This window comes from Vipera ursinii (assembly GCF_947247035.1).
Source record: "Vipera ursinii genome assembly, chromosome: Z".
Taxonomy (NCBI): Eukaryota; Metazoa; Chordata; class Lepidosauria; order Squamata; family Viperidae; genus Vipera; species Vipera ursinii.
In genome coordinates, this window is record NC_139517.1 from 42,089,153 (window position 1) to 42,115,687 (window position 26,535).

A 26,535-nucleotide genomic window follows, 5' to 3' on the forward strand; every position below is an offset into this window, starting at 1 on the left:
ACTTCCTGACAGTCAGAACAATTAATCAGTGGAACAACCTGCCTCCAGAAGCGGTGAATGCTCCAACACTGGAAGTTTTTAAGAAGAGACTAGACAGCCATTTGTGTGAAATGGCATAGGGTTTCTTGCCTGAGCAGGGGGTTGGACTAGATGACCTCCAAGGTCCCTTCCATCATCATCATCATCATCATCATCATTTATATAACTGTACATTTGCATCTTGAATTTGTTTTCAGTTGATGCCAGAGGCTTAAGGTGGGATGTTTTCTGGCCTATGCAAGGGTCTATTAGTGACACAGGTTTCCTTTCCTTTCTTTGAGAAACAGAGCAGGGGTGGATAGGGGGAAGGCTGATAAGAGAACTGAATTTTAAAACTGACAAGATAACCAGATATAGCGGATGTCAGATTACTAAAAAAGTAAAATTGAACAGATGTATCTTTCTTTTTCCTGTGCATAAAGTGCTACCTGCTTTCTTCTGAAGCCAGCTAGAGAGGGAAATAGATGAACTTAACAATAATCAATCAAAGTGAGTTTTATGATGACAGCAAGATGTAAAGTTAAGGTCCAAACAGTTTGGGGGATACTTTAATAAATCCTTGGTTCCTGATTTCAAATATTAACCCAACACCTTGCCCTTATGTGATCTTTTCTTCTTCTACAACCTACCCAGTATCTTCCATAATACAACCCAGCCATAAGTCAGGACAGCGACAATCCCCTATAGAGAAAAGGAGCAACAAAAAAGATAGAGATATCTTTTTAAAGAATTATGGGAAATATACATTCTCTATTCCTACTTCACATTTTTTGTCCGAATCCCTTATTTCAAATTATAACTCAGAATTGTGTATTCCTAAAGCTGAAATCATCAAGTATCATTTATTTTCTCCCTGTCTGTGATAAAACATCCCATTCTAAGATTAAGCCTTAAACCACTTTTTCTATAAAAAGTGAACTAGATGTTATTAGAAGATGACCATGTTAATTTTTGCTGGAAAAAGTATCAAGAAGAATCTGGTAGCAATCTTTCCTAACAAATGTTGACAATTCTCTTCTGATAGTTGCAAAATGGTTGGTACTACATAACCTAGATAGCATTTCAACTTGTATTCCTCTCCCAGAATTTTTATTTCAAGTGTTTTTCTCACCAAGTTTTGTCTCCCAAAACTTTTAAAGCAATTATAAATAACAAGAGAGAAAGTAAACACGCTTACCCAATGGCTTTGCTTACTAGAAAACTTGTGGGAAAATTGCAGTAATCCTTGCAGCTTGTTGTTGGTATGTTATCTGCCCAATTTTTAAATTTTTGTCTTGGATTCTTTTTGTTTTTAAAAAGCCAAATAAAAAGGCCACTCCAACTTGTCAAAGGCTTTTTTTTGCATGTACAAATATTAGTGCTCTCTCTTTTTTTAGTTATGTTGTATTCTAATGCATTTAGTTTTAATACATTGTTCTCCTTCATTTTCCTCTAGAGGATGTAACCTATTGTCTATATGTATTATTTCATAAATACACTTCTTCAAATATCCAGCTAATACTATTAATAGTTTATAACGTTCAGTAAAGAAAATGCTGCAAATGACTTAATGGTATCTATTAATAGCTAATTAGTTGAAAAACTTGAACCAGAAATCTCCAAGAAGTTCATCTGCAATTTTTTTTTGCAGTAACATTTTATTCTTTAGCCAGGTTCTTATTTTATTAACCTCAAAAGAACTGGCTTGGCTCACCCATTCTACATTATGATCATGACCTTAAGAAGCAGCCAATACGCTGGCAAAGAGGATGTGGAAGAAAAGCAAATTAGATCTGGAGGACTGACAACATAAACCACAGCCCTAATGAACCCACATTCAGGCCCCAATTTCAGTTTCGGCTTATCCAATCAGAACCTTTTACAGTAGAGATTGCCAAATTGGAAACCAGAACAAAGTAATCCCTAATCTGAGACTGTTACACTAAAATGTTCATGATGCATGAAAAATATCATCTTTGGTATAGCCAACATAGACAACGGAGTAGAGCCAACATTGTTAATGGAGTACTAAACTGGAAACCTAAAAATTACCTTTTCAAGTTTCTACAGAACAGGAGACCAATCTTGAGAATGGAATAGTTCTTCAATCTATCATAATAAAAATGCCTGTTGGGCTCCAGATCTCTTTAAAACAAATTCTTTTAGGCAAACCATAGCCTCATAATTATTGTTTGGCTCAGTCAGTGGTTCTCAATCTAGGGGGGCTGCAATGTCATCATAGGCTTGAATAAATGTTATGATTTAAATCTTGAGTTAAGTCTTGGAAGTCTATAGCCATGGTCCATATCCACAAAACGTATTTAAAGCAGGTTTGTGATGAAGAAAAGGTTGAGAACCACTGGACTAAGCATGTTTCAGATTCTCATTATTCAGGTCATTTTCTCCACTTGGCTCATCACACAGTTACTTACCTGCAGAAGCACGGTGCTTGTTCCACATCATACCAATGTTTTGACCCAAGGTCTGGGCTAATGTTACTGCCATGGCTCCAACGGTACCATACTTTGGGAAGGAGGACAACAAGTTATTGGGTAGGCTGAATATGGAGTGATCAGCTATCATAAAAATGTTAATTTTTTGAAGGCAGATCTTTCCCAGATTATTCACAGGCCCCACGGTAACTACTCCACCCCACCCTTCCTCTCTCTCCAAAGAACAATGAAATCCTGGCTATGATTGACATGTAAAGAGCCCTATCAGTACATCGGTTCTTTGTAGAATCATATAAAAAAACAAGAGAGATACTACCTAAGGATCTTACATATAAATTTAGTTGACTGAAGGCAAAAAAAGAGGGGTGAGCAGAAAGCATAAGGGGTGTATGTCAGTAAATGTAGTGACAAAAACCATAAGTATTAGTTCAGTTAGAGTGTGGAAATCTTCAAGGCTTCGCTGAAAGTAGGTATTCTGAAAGGGTTTTAAAGGGCAGAAGACTAGCATCTCACAAGCTTGGGAAATGGATTTTCAAAGCCTCAGGAGTTGCAAGATGAGAAGAGAAATCTAAATGAGCTTGAGATTTTTAAACAGACAAATTTGATAGGGTTGGAAGAGCATGCAGGCTTTAATTCTGTACCTTTAAACTCCAGTTCCAGTGATCATAACCCCACTCACCTCATTCACACCTCCGCCTCTAGGAACTGAGCAGATCCCTCCAACATAAGCTGTACCACTGCGGCTGCTTCTAAAAGTGTGCCCTCTGGGAGAGTAAGAAGGAAGATTCACTATGCAGATGAAGGAAATGCTAGATAGCCTTGACCTGCTAGATGTATTTATTTATTTATTTATTTATTTATTTATTTATTTATTTATTTATTTATTTATTTATTTATTTATTTATTATTGGGACTTATATGCCGCCCTATCTCCCGAAGGACTCAGGGCGGCTAACAACAATAACATACAACAAATGCAGAAGTTAAAATAAAAATAAAAATTAAAGGCCCCTGCAGAATAAATAAAAATTAAAATTAAAATACATTAAAAATTAGAGTTAAAAATTAAAAACATAATTAAAATCCCTGTCAGTCCAGGTCAGCCAGGTGGAAAAGGAGTGTTTTGAGGCCGCGGCGAAAGGACTGGAGATCTGGGGCCATCCGAAGCTCAGGGGGGAGCTGGTTCCATAGGGCTGGCACTCCCACAGAGAAGGCTCTCCCGCTGGGGGTTGCCAGCTGACATTGTCTAGCCGACGGTACCCTGAGGAGGCCTTCTCTGTGTGAGCGTACTGGACAATGGGAAGTCGTTCCCAGCAGCAGATGGTCCTGCAAGTATCCCGGGCCTAAGCCATGTAGGGCTTTAAAGGTAAGTACCAGCACCTTAAATCTCACCTGGAGGACAACCGGTAACCAATGCAGCTCACGCAGGAGGGGTGTAATATGGGAGTATCGGGGTGCTCCCATCACTACCCACGCAGCCGCACTCTGCACCAGCTGAAGCCTCTGGGTGGTCTTCAAGGGCAGCCCCATGTAGAGAGCATTACAGTAATCTATACGGGAGGTAACGAGTGCGTGGGTGACTGTACGTAGGGCATCTCGGTCCAGAAAGGGGCGCAACTGGCATACCAGGCGAACCTGGGCAAATGCCCCCCTAGCCACGACTCCAATATGATCTTCAAAACTGAGTCGTGAATCCAGGAGGACGCCTAGATTACGTGCTCTATCAACGGGAGGTAACATCTCTCCTCCTATAACCAAAGATGGAACCTCTTGGACTAAACGAGATGCCGGTACGGAAAGCCACTCAGTCTTGGCCGGGTTGAGCCGGAGCCTGTTCTTTCCCATCCAAATCTGTACTGCTTCCAGGCAACGGGACATCACATCGAGGGCATCACTAGGTTGGTTCGGGGTGGAGATGAAAAGCTGGGTATCATCAGCATATTGATGATACCTCACCCTGAAGCCATGTCCTCTTGGCATTCACTTACTAAACCTACAACTGAAATGAAAACTGTCGAAATAGGGCAAGAGTATAGACTGGTTAGGGAATTCATTTCTTTGCATCAGCCTGTTACCTCACTATGACAAATATGGGCTCATTAATTCTAGTTAACTACAGAGGAGATGGGAGGCATGTTCATGTATGAACACTTCCTAGCAATGTTCCAGGACAAAGCTATTTCCATTTCAGTTAGAAACTCTGATTTTAGCACTAAGTCCAAATGGATATTGCTGTGCCGAATTTTATATGCTGGAATAGAATAGAATAGAATAGAATAGAATAGAATAGAATAGAATAGAATAGAATAGAATAGAATAGAATAGAATAGAATAGAATAGAATAGAATAGAATAGAATAGAATAGAATAGAAATATGGAGCAGGGACATAAGAGTCGGAAGGGACCTTGGAGGTTTTCTGGTCCAAACCCCTGCTCAGGCAGAAAACCCTATATCATTTCAGGCAAATGGCTGTCCAATCTCTTCTTAAAAATTTCCAGGGTTGAAGCATTCATAACTTTTGGAGGCAAGGTGTTCCACTCACTAATTGTTCTAACTGTCAGGAAATTTCTTCTAGGTAGTCTCTCTCCTGGATTTGTTTCCATCCATTGCTTCTTGTCCTGCCATCAATTGCTTTGGCAAATAGCTAGACTCCCTCTTCTTTGTGGCAACCCCTGAGATATTGGAACACTGCTATCATGTCTTTGTTGCTCTTCTCTGTAGTCTTTCTAGAGTCTCAACAACTGTTTTATACCATGGTGACCAAAATTGGATGCAGTATTCTAAGTATGGACTTATCAAGGCATTTTAAAGTGGTATTAACATTTCACATGATTTTGATTCTATCCCCCTGTTAATGCAGCCTAGAACTGTGTTGGCTTTTTTGGCAGCTGCAGCTGACCATATTTAAGTGATTGTATCTTAATTCTTAATTCTGTACCTATATTAATTCAAACTTGTTGTTGAATCTATGCATTTTAATCATGAGTCAAAAGCAACTGTTATTTTGAAAACCATGCTTGCTAGAACTGGAATTAACTTTATTAGATATACCAGGGTACCTCTTATGTAATTTTAACAAGCAATACAGTTATTATCTAGTACACGTAGTCCTTATTTAGTGACCTCAAATGGGACCAGCAACTCAGTCAAAGGCTGCAAATGCAAATTATTGGTTATAAAGTCCCTTTTTCATTACCATCCTTCCATCCTTCCAAGATCAGTAAACTGAAGACCCAGATTGTTGGGGGCAATATTCTGACTCTGTAAACTGCTTAGGGAATGATGTAAAGCATCATAAAGCAGTATATAAGTCTAAGTGCTGTTAACTTTGAACAGTTACTAAACGAAGCAGTCACTGAATGAAGACTACCTATATAAAAAAACCTGACATTTTCTTTTTGTGCCAACATCTTATTTCTACTATATTAGTTAATATTCTTCAATAGCAAAGAATGTCTCTATGTTAACCTAAATGTCTAAAAAGGAATATAAATGGAAGTGCACATATAATAGAAAGCTGCATTTCATTTGCTATAATACCAGGAGATCTATTATATAGGCTTGCTCAGTAAAAGTTTCATTGCATACATAGATTTTCTTAACATCTCTTATGAACATCTCTAACATCCCTACTTCAGCCTATTCTTACTATAATAGAACTATAATAGTTAATTTTGCATCTTTCTAGCATAAAAGTGACCACATTCCCATTTAAAACTCACGAGAAAAGATGGGCAGCATCACTGTGTTCAGGAAGAGACTCTTGGCGATATTTCATAAATTCTCTCAATGTCTGTAGGGAATCTTCATCGGTCTGGATCTTATCCCCCGATGCCCATGTCTCCATGGCAACCAACACAATACGAGTGTTCAACTGCTCCTTAAAAATCTGTGACCAAACATAGATTTTTTTATAAAGGTGGGGCCTTTCATCTTCCATACATGAGATATGCTTCCTATTTTCCAAAGAACCACAGTTTTCCAAATGTACCGTATACGTCAAATGAAAACTAAAATAGTTTATTTCCTTCCCACAATTTATTTTCATATCTACTTTTAGTAGAAAAAGATTAAAATTATTCTGAATATTATAACATTATAATTGTTGTTTATTATTGACATATTATTTCTCTCACTTACTAAAATGTTGAAAATAAGATGAGACTGAAGTATTGTTTCATATTGGACAGTAATACTGAAAACTCAACGTATTTAGAAAATAATTCCCATTAAAATTACACAAATTATAAAAGTTGAATTCCTGTTGCAACTTGGGACATTTGTATTAAATTTTACTAAATCATACAATCCTTAGTTTAGTTTTAGTTTATATACAAAATTAGTTTTGTATATATTAGCTGCTGCAAGAAAATTATATGCTTCTCATTGGAAACAGAGAAAGAAAAAATCTTGAATAACCTTGTTAAGAGTAAGTCTAAATATTTAAATTTAAGAAATAAATTTTAATAAACTTATTTTTTTAAAAATACAAAGTTATTCTAGACATCAAAGTTGTTGTTGTTAGCTGCGAAGTCGTGTCCAACCCATCGCGACCCTATGGACAGCGTTCCTGCAGGCCTTCCTGTCCTCTACCATCTTCTGGAGTCCATTTAAGCTCACACCTACTGCTTCAGTGACTCTCCGCCCTGTGCGTTCCCACAGAGAGGGCCTCCTCAGGGTGCCTCCAGTCAGAGAATGCCGGCTGGTGGCCCCCAGGGGGAGGGCCTTCTCTGTGGGCGCCCCGGCCTTATGGAATCAACTGCCGGTGGAGCTCCGGATGGCACCGGATCTCCGCTCCTTCCGGCGCGGGTTAAAGACCCACCTGTTTGAACAAGCTGGCCTGGCCTGATGGGGAGTTAATTTGGGTTTTTAAATATTTGTATATTTTACTGTTTTATCTTGGGCATTAATTTAATTCTATTTTAACTTTTGTAGTTTTGTACTTTTATCATTTGCCCTGTTCACCGCCCTGAGTCCCTAGGGAGAAGGGCGGTATAAAAATTTAATAAAACTGAAACTGAAACTGAAACTCCATCCAGCCACCTCATTCTCTGTCGTCCCATTCTTTTATTGCCCTCAATCTTTCCCAGCATTAGGCTCTTCTCCAGTGAGTCCTTCCTTCTCATTAGGTGGCCAAAGTATTTGAGTTTCAACTTCAGGATCTGGCCTTCTAAAGAGCAGTCAGGGTTGATCTCCTCTAAGACTGACCGGTTTGATCGCCTTGCAGTCCAAGGGACTCGCAGGAATCTTCTCCAGCACCATAGTTCAAAAGCCTCAATTCTTTGGCACTCAGCCTTTCTTATGGTCCAACTTTCACAGCCATACATTGCAACTGGGAAGACCATAGCCTTGACTATATGCACCTTTGTTGACAGGGTGATGTCTCTGCTTTTTAGTGTGCTGTCTAGATTTGCCATGGCTTTCCTCCCCAGGAGCAAGCATCTTTTAATTTCTTGGCTACAGTCCCCATCTGCGGTGACCTTGGAGCCCAGGAAAATAAAATCTGTCACTACCTCCATTTCTTCCCCATTTATTGGCCAGGAATTGAGAGGGCCGGATGCCATGATCTTGGTTTTCTTAATGTTAAGTTTCAAGCGAACTTTTCCACTCTCCTTCTTCACCAGCAACAAGAGGCTCTTTAGTTCTTCTTCACTTGCTGCCATTAGAGTGGTATCATCTGCATATCTTAGGTTGTTGATATTTCTCCTGGCAATCTTAATTCCAACTTTTGATTCATCTAGCCCTGCCTTTCTCATGATGTGCTCTGCATATAAGTTAAATAGGCAGAGCGACAGTATACAGCCTTTCTGGACTCCTTTCCCAATTTTCAACCAAGCAGTGGTTCCGTGTCCAGTTCTCACTGTTGCTTCTTGATCCGCATATAGGTTTCTCAAGAGACAAATAAGATGGTCTGGTACTCCCATCTCTTTAAGAACTTGTCACACTTTGTTGTGATCCACACAATCAAAGGCTTTAGCATAGTCAATGAATCAGAAGTAGAGGTTTTTCTCGAACTCCCTAGCTTTCTCCATGATCCAGCATATGTTGGCAATTTGATCTCTAGTTCCTCTGCCTCTTCGAAATCCTGCCTGTACTTCTGGTAGTTCTCGATCCACATACTGCTGGAGTCTAGCTTGTAGGATTTTAAGCATAACTTTACTAGCATGAGAAATGAGTGCAATGGTGCGAAAGTTTGAACATTCTTTGGCACTACCTTTCTTTGGAATTGGAATGTAAACTAACCTTTTCCAATCCTGTGGCCACTGTTGAGTTTTCCAAATTTGCTGACAAATTGATTGTAGCACTTTTACTGCATTGTCTTTTAAGATTTGAATAGCTCAGCTGGAATACTGTCACCTCCACTAGCTTTGTTATTGCTCAGCTTTTCTAAGGCACACTTCACTTCACATTCTAGGATAGCTGGCACGAGGTCAGTGACCACCTCATCGTGGTTATCAGGGACATTAAGCTCGTTCTTGTATAGTTCTTCTGTGTAATTCTGCCACCTCTTCTTAATCTCTTCTGCCTCTGTTAGGTTCCTGCCATTTTGCTCCTTTATCATGCCCATTTTTCATCTCTCCAATTTTCTTGAAGAGATCTCTGGTCCTCCCTATTCTATTGTTTATTTCTTTGCACTGTTCATTTAAGAAGGCATTCTTATCTCTTCTAGCTATTCTCTGGAATTCTGCATTCAATTGGGTGTATCTTTCTTTTTCTCCCTTGCCTTTCACTTCCCTCCTTTCCTCAGCTATTTGCAAAGCTTCCTCAGACAGCCATTTTGCTTTCTTGCATTTCTTTTTCTTTGGGATGGTTTTAGTTGCTACCTCTTTTACAATGTTGCGAACCTCTGTCCATAGTTCTTCAGGCACTCTGTCTATCAGATCTAATTCCTACCTCTACAGGGATATGATTTAATTCATACCTGGGTGGCCTAGTGCTTTTCCCTACTTTCTTCAGTTTAAGCCTAAACTTTGCAACGAGAAGCTCATGGCCTGAGCCACAGTCAGCTCCTCGTCTTGTTTTTACTGACTGTATAGAGCTTCTCCATCTTTGACTGCAGAGCATATAGTCAATCTGATTTCTGTGTTGACAGTCTAGTGACGTCCATATGTAGAGCCGTCTCTTGGGTTGTTGGAAAAGAGTGTTTGCTATGACCATCGTATTCTCTTGACAAAATTCTATCATCCTGTGCCCTGCTTCATTTTGTACTCCAAGGCCAAACTTGCCTGTTATTCCGGTTATCTTTTGGCTTCCTACTTTAGCATTCCAATCCCCCATATCATTTTTTGGTGTTAGTTCTATAAGGTGCTGTAGGGCTTCATAGAACCGGTGAATTTCATCCTCTTCAGCACCGGTAGTTGGGGCATAGACTTGGACTACTGTGATACTGAATGGTTTGCCTTGGATTCGAACTGAGATCATTCTGTCATTTTGGGGATTGTATCCCAGTATTGCTTTTCCTACTCTTTTATTGACTATGAAGGCTACTCCATTTCTTCTGAGGGATTCTTGCCCGCAGTAGTATACCTGATGGTCATCTAAATTAAATTCACCCATTCCTGTCCATTTTAGTTCGCTGATTCCTAAGATGTCGATGTTCAGTCTTGTCATCTCTTGTTTGACCACGTCTAGCTTGCCTTGATTCATGGATCTTACATTCCAGGTTCCTATGGAGAAAAAATCTTTACAGCATCGGACTTTCCTTTCACCACCAGATACATCCACAGCTGAGCATCCTTTCAGCTTTGGCCCAGTCGCTTCATTTTTTCTGGCGCTACTAGTACTAGCCCTCTGCTCTTCCCCAGTAGCATATTGGACACCTTCCGACCTGAGGGGCTCATCTTCCAGCATCATATCATTTTGCCTTTTGGTACTGTCCATGGGGTTTTCATGGCAAAGATACTGGAGTGGGTTGCCATTTCCTTCTCCATCAAAGTACACTCTGACAATTTGGCTAGCCATTTTTTCATACAAGGAATCAAAGAGCTTTTCCAACAAAAAGCATATAAAATGTGGGTTTTTCTATGCAGAGTGTCTATATTTGGGAAATTAGATCCAACCTATTATAGCTTATAATTTTAATTAGTGATTTATGCTGTACCATTATTGTTAGTTTAAAGCTTAAAAGTTATTCTTACTTTTTTAAAAAAAAACCTGGTGCATTTTGTAATTTAATAATTAATATTTTATGAAAGAACTGTAGTCTCAAGACAATTTAATCTTGTTTATTTATTTGTATCTTACTATTTTGCTTACTTACCCTTTCACTCATTTAACTCGTTTTATCTCTCCTTGTCTATAACTCTTTCTTTAAACTGTTTACTAATTTAACCAAAAGATGAGTGAGTGTAGTGTATAAAAATAAGTGAATAACTTTGCTCCATATATTTGACCAATTAAATTTGAATTTCTTGAGCTAATTATGAAAATTAAGACAGTTGTTCTTTGGCATGTCATCAGCAGCAGCAGCAGGTCCTGTGCAGAACACCTTATGTTTTGCAGTGGTTTTCAATCATTTGCAGCCTCTTTGGCATCTCCCTAGGGACCTTAATAATCTTAAGATCTTCTTTAAGTTTTCTGAGGCTGGCCTCATTTCCTCTTTCCTCCAGGAGATATCCAACATAGTACAATATTTGAATGCTGGTCTTTAGGTATACATAAGATTTCACCAACAATCTGCATTCAACGTTCATTCAGAGTTCTCAACAGATGTTCTAAATTTGATTTTTGTAGTAATTCTTCATTAGACATGTGGTCACAATATAAGACATGGAGAATTTTTCTCAAGCAGCATTATTGGGAAATATTTAACTGTTTAATCATGTTGGTTGTACACTTCCATGTTTCCCAAGTATATTGGCATGTACTAAGTATGAAAAAATCTGATAGGGAATCATTGTCTAAAAATAATTGTGGATACTTGAAAGACAATATGTTCATGTGTGCTTACACATTTAGCTGTAGAGTGCTGTGGAAATGAGATGCTAGGATTTAAGATCAAATATATGTGAAAATGATTCTAGAACTCAATAGACTAGATCACTTATTTGTACCTGATGATGGCCTGTAGAAGGGACCCACCATGAAATCCTTTGTATAGGGCCAGATTTTCCCTTGATTCATCCTCACCTTATTTTTGCATGTAATGTTTGCAGGAAACCTCAATGTACTCCACACTCACCACATCAGCAAGATTTACCACAGACTTTGCAAAGTTGCTGGTAAGGCTAACTGAGCGGCGCATTTGCTCAAACTGGAACAGAATAGATACAGAAAAAATAGTTTCAGGAAATTTACTCAGCATCTGATTAAACCTGAGGCTGAAGCAGTCTAGTGAGGGACTTCCCCTTCTCTACCTCTTTGTTCATGAAGTGACTTCCCCCAACTTAAAAAAATAGCCCTAAGGTCAATTTCACTCTTAACACATCAGTACATTTTTGAAATACCTATCTTCTTAGCCATAAACTTTTATCATGTTTGCACAGAAATAAATCCATGTAAATAATATAGTATTTAATATCCATGTAAATAATATAGTATTTAAATACTTGTACTGAATTTATTATTTATTTATTAGATTCATATGCCACAATTTCATTGTTACCGCAACTCTGGGAAACTTACAAAATGTTAAAAAGATCATATTAAATGACTAAAATTAATAAAAAATAAACAAAGGTTAAAAATCAACAGGACAGGCAACACAGGAGTGGAGATATTCAGCCACAGCCAGCATAAGGCATCCCTATCAGGTCCCCCAGCAAAGCCAAATTTTAAAGCTCTCTGAAAAGGCCAGGAGGGTGGAGGCTGACCTCAACTCTGGTAGGAGAATATTCCAAAGGACAGGATTGTTATGTATTGGGTTCAATGGTAATACCACATGAGTTGCTGGAGCAGCTAATGGCTCTCCAGCAACCCAGACTACAAGTCTCCAGTGCTGCTATTGGCTGTCCCTAGGCGGCAATGGTTGCTTCAAACCTATTGGCTACCACCTAGGGGCTAGACCAGGGGTCGGCAACCGAAAAAAGTAAAGGAGCCACTCAGAACCGGTTCCGTTGCACAAACAAAAAAGTGGGAGCCGCAAAAAGTGCACATGCGTGCGTCCACTCACGCGCATGCGCAAAAAGCATTTTGCGCATGCGCAAAATGGGAGGCACCTGCGTGGCGACGGGTCTCCCCTTTGTAGAGGTGCGCGCCGTCCCGTCCGGAGACCTGCCGCGTTCATCAAATGGGGCCAGGCCGGCGCGCGCAGGGGGGAGGGGGCGACGGGGGCTTTTCTCCTAAGAACAGCGGCTTTTAAAAGTGGGAGGGTCGGAGCGCCGCGGGCAGGTCCGGAGAGGCGGGGGACGAAGCCCCGCTTGCCTGGAGGGGGGGCAGAGAAGCGAGTTGCTGCAGCCCACCTTGGGCGGCTCCTGCCCTTTGTTCAGGCGCCAGCATCCCAAGGAAGCCCGGCCAGCAAGCCCGCCCTCCGCCCGCTTTTCCGGAGTGGGCAGAAGGAGGGAGCACGTCCCTCCCTTCTTTGTCTGCTCCGCGGCTGCCCTGCGAGAGGGGAACAATGCCTCGCGTGCCCAGCCTGGCCCCTGGACCCGGCGCAGGGGGTGAGAGAGGCGGCGTTTGGGCCAGGCCAGAGGACGAAGCCGGACCGTGCGAGCTGCGCTCCCCCTCCCTCCGAGCAGAAACCCGATCCTTGCCGCTCCCGAGGATCTGCGAGGCTGGGGGAGCCGCCCTTCCCCTCGTTTGCCCCGGCGGATGCTCCTGGCGCTGCTGCTAACGGGCGCTGCTGCTAATTTGTCCTTATCCTCCCAGGGCCAGGCGGAACGGAGAAGCGTGGTCGTTTTGCAGCTTTCCAGCCCAACTCACTTCGTCCCTCATAAAACCCAGGCAGAAAAGGCCAGTGCGCTTCCCAGAGCCACGCTCTTGACTCGCCGAAGCTTGCCAGGCGCTGAGCTCGCTGGCGGAATAAAGAAATCGTCTCTCCCTGTCTCACGTGTAAATAAATCGTCACCCTCACTTACTTGACCACCGGCTTGCTTGTCATTCAGGGAAATAATGGTTAATCGATGGAGACGTGTAACGTGTTAGTTTGCAGTCCTTCATCATCCTATTTTCTTCAGTTGCCCCGGGGTGTGTGTGTCGTGTGCGGTACTTACAGAATCGATGGCGGGGTTGGGCGGGGGGTGGGAACGGACAGAGACAACCATTCAACCCACGTGGAGAGCCCATCAAGCAGCGCTCTGAGGGAACAGGGGAGCGGGACGAGATCGGGCTTTTGCCCTTCGGCTGAAGGCGAGGCACTCGCCTCTAGTTGCAGACCTGGCAAATGGGGGATAGCCAGAAGTTGCACGGAGGGGGGGAGAAAACGGGGCCCGCTACGAGTCACTTCAAGGGAGTCGCGGCACTTTGGGGAAAGGCAACTTTTTTCCCCCGGCTCCGCAAACGAAAAGCGCCGCACGCCTGAGTCTTAGAGCACGCCTGAAGGGGAAGTGAGAATCCAGGCGACGGGGAGGCCGAGTGTGTATATGTGTGTGTGTGTGTGTGTGTGTGTGTGTTCATTTTCCCCATTTCTCACAACCAGGTCGCAAGGGGTTTTGCCCTCGTTGCCTGTGGACGTGCAGGACAAGTCCTCCGTCCCAGCCACGCTCACAAAAAAAGTTCCTCCTTAGCCGAGCGCCTCGGGAAACAGCATTTTAAAGGAAATGTAAGCTTGTCATCAACATCTTCCCCTCACAAATCTTCCCTTCCCTTCCAAGCGGGAGCCCCGCAGCAAACGACCAGCGTCGCCATCCCCAAACAATGCAGTTCCTTGGAGCGATGCGGACAAGTGGGAAAGGAAGCCCGGCGGCCGGACCGCGCTCCCGCCCTGCCTCCCCAAGGGCTCGCGCGCGTTACCGCCCCGCGTGGTTGCCGCCCCTCGCGAGCCCGCTGGCTGGCTGGTGCTGGCTCCGTCTCTCTCTCTCTCTTCCTTCCTCCCTCCCTCCCTCCCTCGGTCTCCCCATCCCCCTTTTCCGGCTTAGCCCCACGTCACCAGGAGACCAAACGGGCACATCATGGCAGAGCGGAGGGGACACAGGAAGCGGATCCAGGTACCGGGCTGGCTTATCTCCTCCCTCTTTTTGCAACCGCTCTGCGGGATGAGTTTCCCTTTTCCTTCTGGCTTACCCCCCCTCCCCCGGTCACCCTTCCCTCCCTCCCCCCCTCTGCCTCCTCCGAGGCCGCCGCCAGTCAGCATCTCTCCTGCCATTTCTGCGGCTTTTCCGTCGCCCCTGCCGCCGCTCCCCCTTCCCCACGGGGCCAACCGCATCCGGCGCCTTCTTCCTCTGGAGGGGAAATCGTGGCTTCTCTGGGCAGTTCCCGCTTCTCTGGGCAGAGCGCCGCCTTGAAGTTTTGGAGAGCTGCGCGCGCACCTCCACCCGTTCAGAGAGGTGCGCGCGCACCTGGCGACTGGGAGCCGCATGAGACGGCTCAAAGAGCCGCATGCGGCTCCGGAGCCGCGGGCTGCCGACCCGTGGGCTAGACTATATATACTGGGGCTAGTTACAACCCAATTTTCAGTTCAGATCTTGCAAGCAATAAACCATGAGTTTTCCTGAACTCACTTGCCTCATCTTCATTCCTGCGCCAAAGAACCCACTACACAACACTGGTGACGAAGGAGGGATCCTGCTTCCCTGAAAAAGAGCTGAAGTCTTAGAGGGGAAGGCAGCGCACACCGGAGGGAAAAGGCATTCCCCCCCTCCCTCAAGGTCGGCTAGCAAGCTACATTAGCAACCTCGTGCTCTGCGGACTCATTCCCTGAGCCTGGGAAGCATGATCGGAAGAAATCGCAGGAACCAGCAAGAAACAGAATGCCAAAGGTCGGAAGACTTCGAGAATTCAATGTGAAGCATCCAGAAGAATAGCCATCTTATTTGTCCCAGGTAGAAAACTACCTCCGGTCAAACCAAATCCCAGAAGAAGGCCTCAAGGCTGCAACGCTACTCTGCCTCTGTGGCCCAGCAACCTTTGATTTGGCTAAGAACCTCTTCGCTCTGACGCCAATGGAATCGGTCTCTTATGCGGACCTCAGGAAGAAGTTAACCGAATATTTCCAGCCCAAGATGTCTGAAATGGCCTGGCATTTCAAGTTTGACCAGAGAGTGGAGCAACCCAGTGAATCAGCTTCAGAATTCATTGTGGGCCTTAGGCAGGCCACATGCCTTTGCAAATTTTTGAACTTAGAAGAGAGACTATGAGATTGGCTTGTTTGCAGCCTACGGAACCGAACGCTTCAACAAAGACTCTTTGCCAGACCAAATTTAATATTTTCAGAAGCACAAGACAAAGTTTTGGCCGGCGAAGCCGCCGGGGGTGAAATTCAAGCAGTCCAGCCCACCAAAACAACAAAGCATGAAGAGTCCAGCAGCAGGACGCCAAACGCACCGAAGAGTCCTCCGAGGAGGAAGAACCAGAAATCAACAAACATCAAAAGCAGCCCAACGAGCAACACCACAACAGCCAGCAGCAAGAGAACACTTACAAGGCAGTTCTCTTACCTAGATGTAAAGGGTGCGGTGGCAGCCATTTTTGCACCGATTGCAGATTCCCGTCAGCCACGTACAGAGCCTATGGCCAGACAGGCCACATCGCAGTGGTTTGCAGAGCCCACCAGAAGGACCGGCCAACCAAACACCAGTCAGAAGAACTGACTAGGAGAGGTACTGGGGCCCAGGGTCCGGTTAGTGTGGGGATTTTCAGAAGCCGTAGAAGCATGTGCCGCACTGGGGGCCGATGCCCCCTCAAACCTAAACTCAGACTCCTGGTAGAGCTACAAGGAGTTTCTTGTAAAATGGAATTGGACTCTGGCTCTGCAGTCTCCATTATTTCTCAAGACACTTTTAATTTCATGTTTAGGCGCAGTAACAATTGGGCCAAAGTGAGGCCTTCAGACATAATTCTAACTGACTTTCAAAATGCTCAAGTTAAAGTTAAGGGAGAAGCCACCTTGACTGTAAAATTTAAGGGGTTTTATGGGCACCTGGATGTCATAGTAGTAGGGGGCCAGAGAACGAGTCTCATTGGACTCGATTGGTTTGATGCCTTAGGTATTCAGATTACTGGTATCAACCGGACACAAATGTAAACCTCTCATCAGTATGTGAGGACTATGCTGGCGCTTTTGATTCTGCCCTAGGAGCATACACAGGCCCACTTATCTCATTCAAGCTAGACCCCAACATAGTTCCAATTAGGGTTAAGCCTTGAAGGGTCCCCTTTGCCTTAAAACATAAAATTGATTCTGAACTTGACAAGCTTGTAGAACAGGGCATTTTACAGCCAGTTGATGGGGGGGAATGGGAAATTTCTATAGTCACCCCACTTAAAGCCAATGGGGAAATTCACATTTGTTCTGATTGTAAATGCACTCTAAATAAAGCCCTCAAGCAACACGCATACCCAGTTCCAGTGGTCAACCACATTTTAGCCTCCTTGCAAGGGGGTACTATTTTTGCTAAACTTGATTTAGCACAGGCCTATCAGCAATTGCCGGTTGATGAGGCCACAGCTGCAGCTCAGACAATCGTGACTCACATAGGGGCTTTCAAAGTAAAACGCTTATAGTTTGGAGTCAGTGTTGCCCCAGGCATTTTCCAGGGAATAATGGAACGCACACTTAAGGGCATTCAGGGCATCTGCCCTTATTTTGATGATGTTCTTATTGCTGGGGAATCCCCAGAAGTGTTACCCAGCAGGCTCAGAGCTGTTTTACAGAGACTTCGTGAAGCAGGCCTCAAATTAAAAAAGAGCAAGTGTAATATTGGGGTTCCTTCAACAGAATTCTTGGGATTCAGAATTGATGCTAACGGCATTCACCCTGTTGAATCTAAAGTGAAGGCCATTAAAATGGCTCCTAGGCCCAAATCCAAAGAGGAGCTACAAACATTCTTGGTTCTCCCTTCACACCTTTCTACCTCATAAGGCAGCATTAGCAGAGCCTTTGCACAGGCTTTTAGATAAGAAAGCTCCATGGAAATGGACTAATTTACATGAAAAAAGTTTCCAGGACTTAAAAGCACTATTGTCAGAAAGGTCCACTGTAACTCATTACAAAGAGTCTAAATCAGTATGTCTTGCATGTGATGCATCTTCCTATGGGGTGGGGGCAGTTTTAAGTCACTTAGAAAAGAATGGAACACAGGTTCTTATAGCATTCCACTCAAGGACGTTGTCCTCTGCTGAGCGCAACTATGCTCAGATTGACAAAGAGGCCGTAGCCATTGTTGCTGGAATTAAAAAATTCCATGACTATTTATATGGCAGGGACTTAATGATGTTTATAGACCACAAGCCACTGTTGGGACTTTTCACAACAGACAAACCAACCCCCCACATACTGTCCCCAAGAATGTTGAGATAGTCTATTTTTCCTTCTGCATACAATTTTAAATTGATTCACATAACAGGGAAACAAATGGGCCATGCAGACTACCACTGCCACTAATGGAATCAGATCCAGCTCCTGTTGCCAGAATTCTGTCCATACAGGACCTGCCTGAATTTCCCCTCCATGCTGGGGACATTGGTGCTGAAACAGCTACAGATACACTTAGTAGAGTACTTTCATGGGTATACACGGGGTGGTTGGATAAAAGCCCAGGTTCTGAATTTCAGAATTATTTTGTCAGAAGACATGAGCTTTCTGCCCACAAAGAGTGCATTTTATGGGGAAACACAGTCATAATTCCCTCTTCCCTAAGAGACACGGTCTTACAATCATTACATGAAGGCCATCCAGGCACTGTCAGAATGAAAGCTTTAGCAAGAAGCTACCTTTGGTGGCCTGGCCTTGACAAGGACATTGAGGCACAAGTCCATGGTTGTTATACATGCCAGCAATCTAGGCCTGAAATGCCACAGGCTCCAGTTCACAGGTGGGAGGAAACGCACACTCCCTGGTCTAGAATTCACATAGACTACACTGGGCCCTTTCAGGGCCAGCTCTTTCTCATAGTGGTGGATAGCCACTCCAAATGGCTGGAGGGTAATTCCAGTCCCTAACATGACTACTGCTAGGACCATCCAGGTGCTGAGAAAACACTTTGCCACACATGGGTTGCCAGATGTCTTAGTTTCAGACAATGGGGCCCAATTCACTGCTGCTGAATTTCAGGCCTTCCTTAGAGCAAATCTCATCATACATGCAACGTCTGCACCCTTTCATCCATCTTCTAATGGTCAAGCTGAACGCATGGTGAGGACAACGAAGGAATCACTCAAGCGCATTGTAACAGGTGACTGGCATCACAGATTGGCAGATTTTCTACTCTGCCAGCATTCTACACCCTGCACTGCTACAGGCAAAAGTCCTGCAGAACTGCGTTGGGGGAGGCAATTGATCACTAAACTGGACAGGTTGCATCCAGACAGAGTGGCAGCAGAAGCATCTCAACCAAAAACCCCTAGGGGGCTGCAAATGGGCGATTGGGTTTGGGCCAGGAACTATGGTCATGGGAATCTGTGGGTTCCTGGTAAAATTACCAAAGCATCTGGGCCCCTATCTTATGAAGAGGGGAAGGAGGGAGGGCGAGTTGTCAGATGCCACATTGATCAACTCAAAACAGTTTCCAGAATGGCCACTGTGAGGACTGCATCATAGGTCCCTCCCAAGGTCCTCAAACTTGCAGCCAAGCTAGTCCTCACTTGGACTCTCAGGACTTTTCCTTCATAACTGATGAGGAACCAGATGGAGAAGTGGGGAGTCCAGGAATGCAACATGGATCCCCTGAAGGAGCAAGCCAACCGGACTTCAGCAACCACTGTGCCTACTCTGCTGATCAGTCTGACTCTGGGGTGGGCCAATCTGGAGAGGCCAGCCAGAGAGCATCTAATTCCCTTGACTCAGGAGCAACAAGGGACATGGGTCTACCCAGCCCACTGAGTAAGGTGGTAGACCACAAAGTGACTGCAATTCCAAGACATTCCACTAGGGCACACAAGCCTCCTTCATATCTTGCTGATTACGTTGTAAAATAAAGATCTATAATGTTGTTGTACTGCAACTTGCCACTGTACTACAGAAACTGGGAGTTATGATGTTAACTGTCTAGTGTGCTGTCAATTAAGCCTATTCATTCAGGTGCTGTAAGTTAACCTTGTAACCTATATGGGTTTATTTTCTATTACTATTATTTAGGATTGTTTTGATAATGAATCTTGATAATTGTATTAAGACTAAATTGTGTCACAATATTGTCATCTAAGATGGGAGAGGTGTTATGTATTGGGCTCAATGGTAATACCACATGGGTTGCTGGAGCAGCTAACGGCTCTCCAGTAACCCAGATTACAAGTCTCCAGTGCTGCTATTGGCTGTCCCTAGGTGGCAATGGTTGCTTCAAACTTTTTGGCTGCCACCTAGGGGCTAGGCTATATATTGCAGCTAGTTACAGCCCAATTCTCTGTTCAGATCTTGCAAGCAATAAACCATGAGTTTTCCTGAACTCAATTGCCTCATCTTCATTCCTGTGCCAAAGAACCTGCTACACAACAGGGATCACAAAGGCTTTTTTCCTGGACCCCACCAACCATAAATTCTTTGGCAGATAGAGACTGAAGTAGGCCTCTTCTGCTGGATAGGCTAATCCCTCTGGACCCAGGCCATAAAGGGCTTTGAAAATGATAACCAGCTCCTTGAACTGGATTCAAAAGCAGACTGCAACCAGTGCAACTTTCAAATGGTGGTGTTAGATGGCCCACCCAAGAGCCTCTAGAACTGTCTGTGCCACTTTGTTCAGTATCAATTATAGTTTCTGAATATATTTCAAGGGTAGCCCCCTGTAGAGAATCAGGTTATTAACTCCCTTCAACTCAGTAATTCCAAGATTTTCTAGCCAAATCACCTTCTCTAACAAAGCACATCTTTAGCTGAACAAGTGTTCAAGTACTGATCCAAAGTTTCTGACTGGTTTTGTGGTCTGAAAAAACTTCTTGCTCAAAATAAAGAAGTTTTGTTTGAGTCACATTCAACCGATGTTGATAAAAAACCAAATCGTGCTTGGATGTTGACAACTTTGGGGACATATCAATGTTGTTTTCAAGGCAAAGATATAGAAATATCTTCTTTCAGATATTTTTAAATTTTTCAGTCTAGTTTTCAGTTCAAGTATTTTCTGGTAGTATATTTATTTAATTAATTACTAATTAATTCAGTAAGATAGGCTAAGGATATAGTCTATATTGGGAAGTCATAATAATAACTTGGACAAAGGCAATGTCAAACCATTTGAACATAATCACTTTGATAGTGACATGGAGGCATATATATTTAATAAATAAATATTTCATCATTGTCTATATGGGAGATCCATAAAGTTATCAAGAATTCAGATTAATAACATTATTGATGAACCGTCACTTAATGGACTTCAATTTGTCAGTCTCTATTAAATATTGAGAAAGAACCTTTCATTATACATATTATTTCATTGTTGTTATTTGAACTGGATAGGGAAGTCATAACATCATTTTGCATTTTAAAAATGAAAAGAAAATAATTAAATCATAAATTAAAGACCTCTATCCCAATTTTGAATTGTCTATTTAAGAGCAATTACCAGGGATTCATTAGTAACGCTGCTCTGAATGCAAAGCACTAAACAAGAGTAAGAACTGCAACAAAACAAAGAAACAAATTACCAATGCAAGACACAATAGGCTTGGAAAGCTTTGACAGTACTTTACAAATCTACGCTGGTCATGCTGACAATGTAATTATATTGATCCAGCAAGCTCAGTTGATGGACAGTTTATCTGAATTGAGAAAGGCATTATGGAAGAGATCTTGACAGAGGATATACTGACCAATTTTTAAAAAAGAAAAGAAATCACACTTAAGAGACTGAAAGGAAAAATGCTCTGATCATTGTTTGCCAAATTGTTCAAAGAAACAATCTTGGCAGGCAATTCATTTGCTTCTCTCCACAAAGCATTTTAAAAGGATCTGCAACAGCAAACCCATCTATATTTGTCTTTCTAGGCCATTATCAGTACTCACCAGTTGGTGGTCATTAACAATTATCAATTCAATGAATTTGGTCTCACTGTGGACAGTCCGGTGACTTCGGTGAACCTGGGATGGGAAAAAGAAAAAGACACATTTACACTGGTAACTCCTGCTCTAAGAAGGGCCTCCCCATTCATGCACAGGAACATATTTTATATACAGGTCTCTATAAGTTTCCATATTCCTTCTCCTTACATTTTATAGTAAGGAAGCTCAATCCGAAGTTTGGAATTCACCAGTCTTCCACAACCTAGTGCTAGCTTCCTTAATTCCTGCAAATTGTTAAGAATTAAGAGAAACACACCTGAAGGGCAGTTGGAGAAAGTTGATATATTATACAAAAATCAGCTTTCTAAGCTGTGAAATGCTATAAAACTTCAAGACGTTGTATATAATCAGACAAAACTAACCCAAACATACCTCTCTTTTCAATAACAATTATGCAATATCAGTGTAATTAATATTTTATTATTTCATTGTTTCTATTCTATCTTTCCTATGAGAACTCAAGCATACATTCTATCCGTAGACTAACTCTGTGAGATAGGTTGAGCTAAGCTGGGACTAACTTCACATACTTAATGACCTGAGAGTGGATTTGAACCTAGATTTTCCCAGTTTAAATCCAACACATTAAACATGGAGCTATAGTGCACCTGCAAGCCTTGCTGCTTGGAATGTGAGAACTTATCTAGCTGCCATTTGTTATTCTAAAATTAAAAATTTAACTACAATCCCAAAATAGTATAGCTATTTTTTTCCAATAATGTTTTCAAGTGAAATAAACCAAGATCTAATTTGTTTATCTTATTTATTAGATTTCTATCTTGCCTTTATTACTTCATAAGCAACTCAAAGCAATCACCCAGCTGTTTTTTCATGGTTAAAGCAGAGCTAGAACTTAGAGTCTCCTGGTTTTTAGACCAGCACCCTTAAAAATATACAAAAATGTAGGGGAAGAGAAGTTAACCTGCTTTGGACTATCTATTTAAAAGAATAGATACCGTATTTTCCGGCATATAAGACGACTGGGCGTATAAGACGACCCCCTACATTTCCTGTTAAATTATAGGGTTTGGGCTATACTCGCCATATAAGACTACCCCTCTTCCAACGCACACCAAATAAAAATTATAAAACATCAGATTTGATTTTAATATGGTAATTTTAATTCAAATGCTTATGACATGCAGGTATTTAGTAGGAAAACTGTCACTTATAAACATAAGGCTGTTTGTCATCAAACATGTCAACATAAAACAGTGCAAGTGGATTAAACTTTTCCTAATTCACTCTAAAGCTTTCCCAAATGGGAGATCCACTCCAGGTTTTCCAGCCAGCCCTGTCCCTAAAGTTTCAGCACCCGGCGTATAAAACGACCCCGGATTTTTGAGAAGATTTTCATGGGTTAAAAAGTCATCTTATATGCCAGAAAATACGGTAAGTCTAACTGGGCTAAGTGAGACAACTGAAGACTTTTGCAATTAACAGTGCTTAGTTTGGATAGGCATTATTTATCAGTCCCCATAAAACTTGAAGGTAAATAAGCAACTTCTGTTCTTATAAACATTTCCTCTTTCTTTGAAATGCATATATGTCCACTAATACTGTAGATTGCTTAGCATGGTATTGCCTCCATGGGAGAAAGAGATCAACATGTTTTCTTTCCTATATTTTGAAAAATTCGCAGAATGTTATTACAGTTCATTGAGTATGGGGACTCTGAGATGTTTAGACTTGACATGTATGTAAAGTATTAATGCTACTTATGTCTGGTCTATACTGAATGGGAAGCAAATTCATGAAGATAACAGAGTAATAGAGTTGGAAGGAATTTTGGAAGTCTTCTAACCAGGGGTTCCCAAACCCCAGGTCCACTACCAGGCTGCAGCCTGTTTCAAACTGGTCCACGTGAGTGATGGACATGCGCATAAAGCTCCACTGGTGTGAGTGGTGAACGAGCACTCATGCATGAAGCTCTATTTGTGCAACTGAAGGGAGCTGATGCTCATGGGTGAAGCTCCACTTGCATGACCAGAGGGCGCTTGCGTGCAAAGCTCAATTCACAGGAATGGAGCTTTGCGTACAAGCACTTTTCACACATGCAAGTGGAGTTTTGTGCGTAACTGCAAGCACCCTCGCTCATATGCAAAGCTCCGTTCACTTGAGTGGAGGGTGCAGGCACCCCCTGCTCACACCAATGGAGCTGTGCGCATGCGTGTGCCTGCCACTTATATGCCCCCCCATGTGCCAGTTGGGCTGCAAAAGTGGAAAGTTTGGGGACCGCTATTCTAGACCAACCCTCTGCTCAAGCAGGAGACCCTATACCATTCTGGACAAATGGCTGTCCAAATCTCTTCTTAAAACCTTCAGTGATGGGACACCCACAATTTCTGGAGGCAAATAGTTGCATTGATTAATTGTTCTAACTTTCAGGAAATTTTTCCTTAGTTCTAGTTTGCTGCTCTCTTTGATTCATTTCCATCCATTTCTTCTTGTCCTGCCTTCAGGTGCTTTGGAGAATAGGTTAACCCCTCTTCTTTGTGACAACCTTTCAGATATTAAAAGACTTGCTTTCATGTCACCCCTAGTCCTTCTTTTCATTAGACTAGACCAACCCAATTCCTGAAAGTATTCTTCATATGTTTAGCCTTCAGCCCCCTAATCATCTTTGTTGCTCTTCTCTGCACTCCTTCCAGTTTTGGCAACCAAAACTGGATGCAGTATTTGAAGTGTGGTCTTACCAAGGCATTATAAAGTGATACTAACACTTCACATGATCTTGATTCTTGATTGCAGAAAAAGATTGTAGACAAAAGTCTGGACCATTCCAACATGATGATGATGTTAGGAATTTATGCATTAAAAAATTCTGTTCTGTTTTTCAGGTACAATAAATTTATAAGACTTCTTGGACTTTTGTTTTTGAAATTGATTATTACTATCACGTAGTAAATTTACCTGTCTTCGTCGACGCAATTTAGGAAGCCCAGGAGGAATGTGGTAGTTCAGTGCAGAAAATAAACACCCTGAAAGAAAAAAATACATATTACATAATGGAGAGGGATATCATATATGGAAAAATAGGTAATCATATTTTCAATTATTTAAACTGGGATAAAAGATGTGATCAGGCACAGTATAGCAATCTGTATACATATACTGACTTATAATCTTATGGTACCATTCCAATACAATCATACTGAAATATCTAGCATAACTACCTGATACCAATCTATGATACAATTTCTTCCAATGTGTATCAGTTGAGATGCCTGAGAGAAGAAATCATCTGAATACTCACCACCTATTGGAAGAAATATTTTTGCTGCATTCTATTCAAACAGTGTAAAAACACAAGAGATAGTTGTCATCTTCCTTTCAGAAAACATGTCTTAAGAATTACAGCTCAATATCAGAGCTATTCATATCAGGTCTATTGGATACCTGAGACAGGTACTCATCTAAACCTATCTCCCTTCCTTGGTAAGAAAAAATCCTGCCAACAAATAATCAGCTATTTCCTTTCACGGAGCCTCAGTGTATGCAAAGCAGGGCTTCATTTCAGTTAACAGAAATCTTCTAGAAGAGTCTGTCCCTCATGTTTTCCAAATTCCAAAGAGAAATCTCTATCACTGTGCACTCAAAGACATTTCAGACTGAATCTACTGTATTTATTGTCAAGGTCAAAGCACTCTGGCTACTGAGACACTACAGAGTCACAAATGTGAGATGGATGGCTATATAAATTGAATAAAATTAAAAATAAATAATAAAATAAATAAATAAATAAAATCTATTCTCCACTTTAAATGCAGAAGCTTCTTTCAGACTATGAAACACACTCTTGAAAATTTTATCATTTCTTTAAACAGGTTTTCAGTTCTTATATGATCATGCTATCTATTTTATTAGGAAGTTTAATCTAGGTTTTTTAATGCTTTTTTAATTACCAAGGGAGTAATTAAAGTACACCCCAAAGGAAAAAAAGGTGAAAGTAAAACACACCAAGAAACAAATAAATAAGCCAGTGGGAAAGATTGGCAATGAAATATTGAGGATGTATTTGTATCTCAGTACTCAACAGAAATTTAATCCAGCAGATTTGCATTATTATAGGTATAACTTATTGAGACTATAATAAGAACAGAATTCCACAAATTTAAAGGAATGCAGAAATAAAAGCTGGAAACTCATTTCCTCCAATTCCCAAATTACAAGGTACAACATCTCTTGGTTGAAAGGCCTGTTTACCTGGTTTTGTGCAACCACGAGACATGCGAGGTACTGTTGTCTGGTAGATTTGGTGAGGAAGTGGCTCCTGCTATAGGAGATTTTAAAAAGAAAAATATTGCCACAAGAAGCATGTATTTCCACACATTGGTATCAGACAAGACTTAATTCAGTTCAGTTTAATTAAAATGATCTGTTCATAGTATCCTGTTATTTACATAAAGTCCTTTACCTTTGTACTAATGGATAGGAAGGCTGCCTATATCCTAGTGGTGGGATTCAAATATGTGAACAACTGGTTGTCTGTGTGGATGCCACTTCTAGAAGTCCATTCTGAGCTTAGGCAACAAACAAATAGCGGTGCGAACCAGCTGAATCCCACCACTGCCTATATCATGTCATAATTGTGCAATTTCATTCACTAAACTCCCTTTTTATGACCCTATAATTCCTTAATTAGAGTCTAGGTGACTGGATGGAGCTGAGCTTTTTTTCTTTGCACCCTAGAGAGAAACATCTGCCGCTACCTAGGACTGAACTTTCAACCTTCTGAATGCAAAGCAGAAGTCTCCACTACTAGGCTACCATGCCACTCATTGCAATTTTATTCACTCTTGAGTCTCAATGAAGGAGAATATTTGTAGCTCAGGGTTGAAATGAAGGGTTTACTTAGGACGTTTTAAAGGGCTTTAATTGGCTTACGTGCTACGATGAGTCCATGTGGTTGTAGTAAGTAGTCTATCTGCGGTTTCTGAAATATTCTTGATGTATGGCAGTGTAATTCTTTTTAG

At 42.0% G+C, this 26,535-nt stretch overlaps 1 protein-coding gene across 1 annotated transcript in view; it reads right to left on the reverse strand.

Moving 5' to 3' along the window:
- Window positions 1-26,535, reverse strand: part of ADAM11 (ADAM metallopeptidase domain 11) — a gene marked incomplete at its 3' end in the record, with an annotated part of 97,261 nt that overhangs the window by 23,664 nt on the left and 47,062 nt on the right. Inside the window, exons 7-14 of the mRNA XM_083378515.1 lie at window positions 25,766-25,835; window positions 24,473-24,540; window positions 21,503-21,577; window positions 11,654-11,725; window positions 6,195-6,361; window positions 3,151-3,235; window positions 2,451-2,541; window positions 669-720 (exon numbers count right to left, since the gene is read on the reverse strand). Of these exons, the coding sequence (XP_083234641.1) occupies window positions 669-720; window positions 2,451-2,541; window positions 3,151-3,235; window positions 6,195-6,361; window positions 11,654-11,725; window positions 21,503-21,577; window positions 24,473-24,540; window positions 25,766-25,835 (680 nt within the window). The remainder of the gene's footprint in view (window positions 1-668; window positions 721-2,450; window positions 2,542-3,150; window positions 3,236-6,194; window positions 6,362-11,653; window positions 11,726-21,502; window positions 21,578-24,472; window positions 24,541-25,765; window positions 25,836-26,535) is intronic.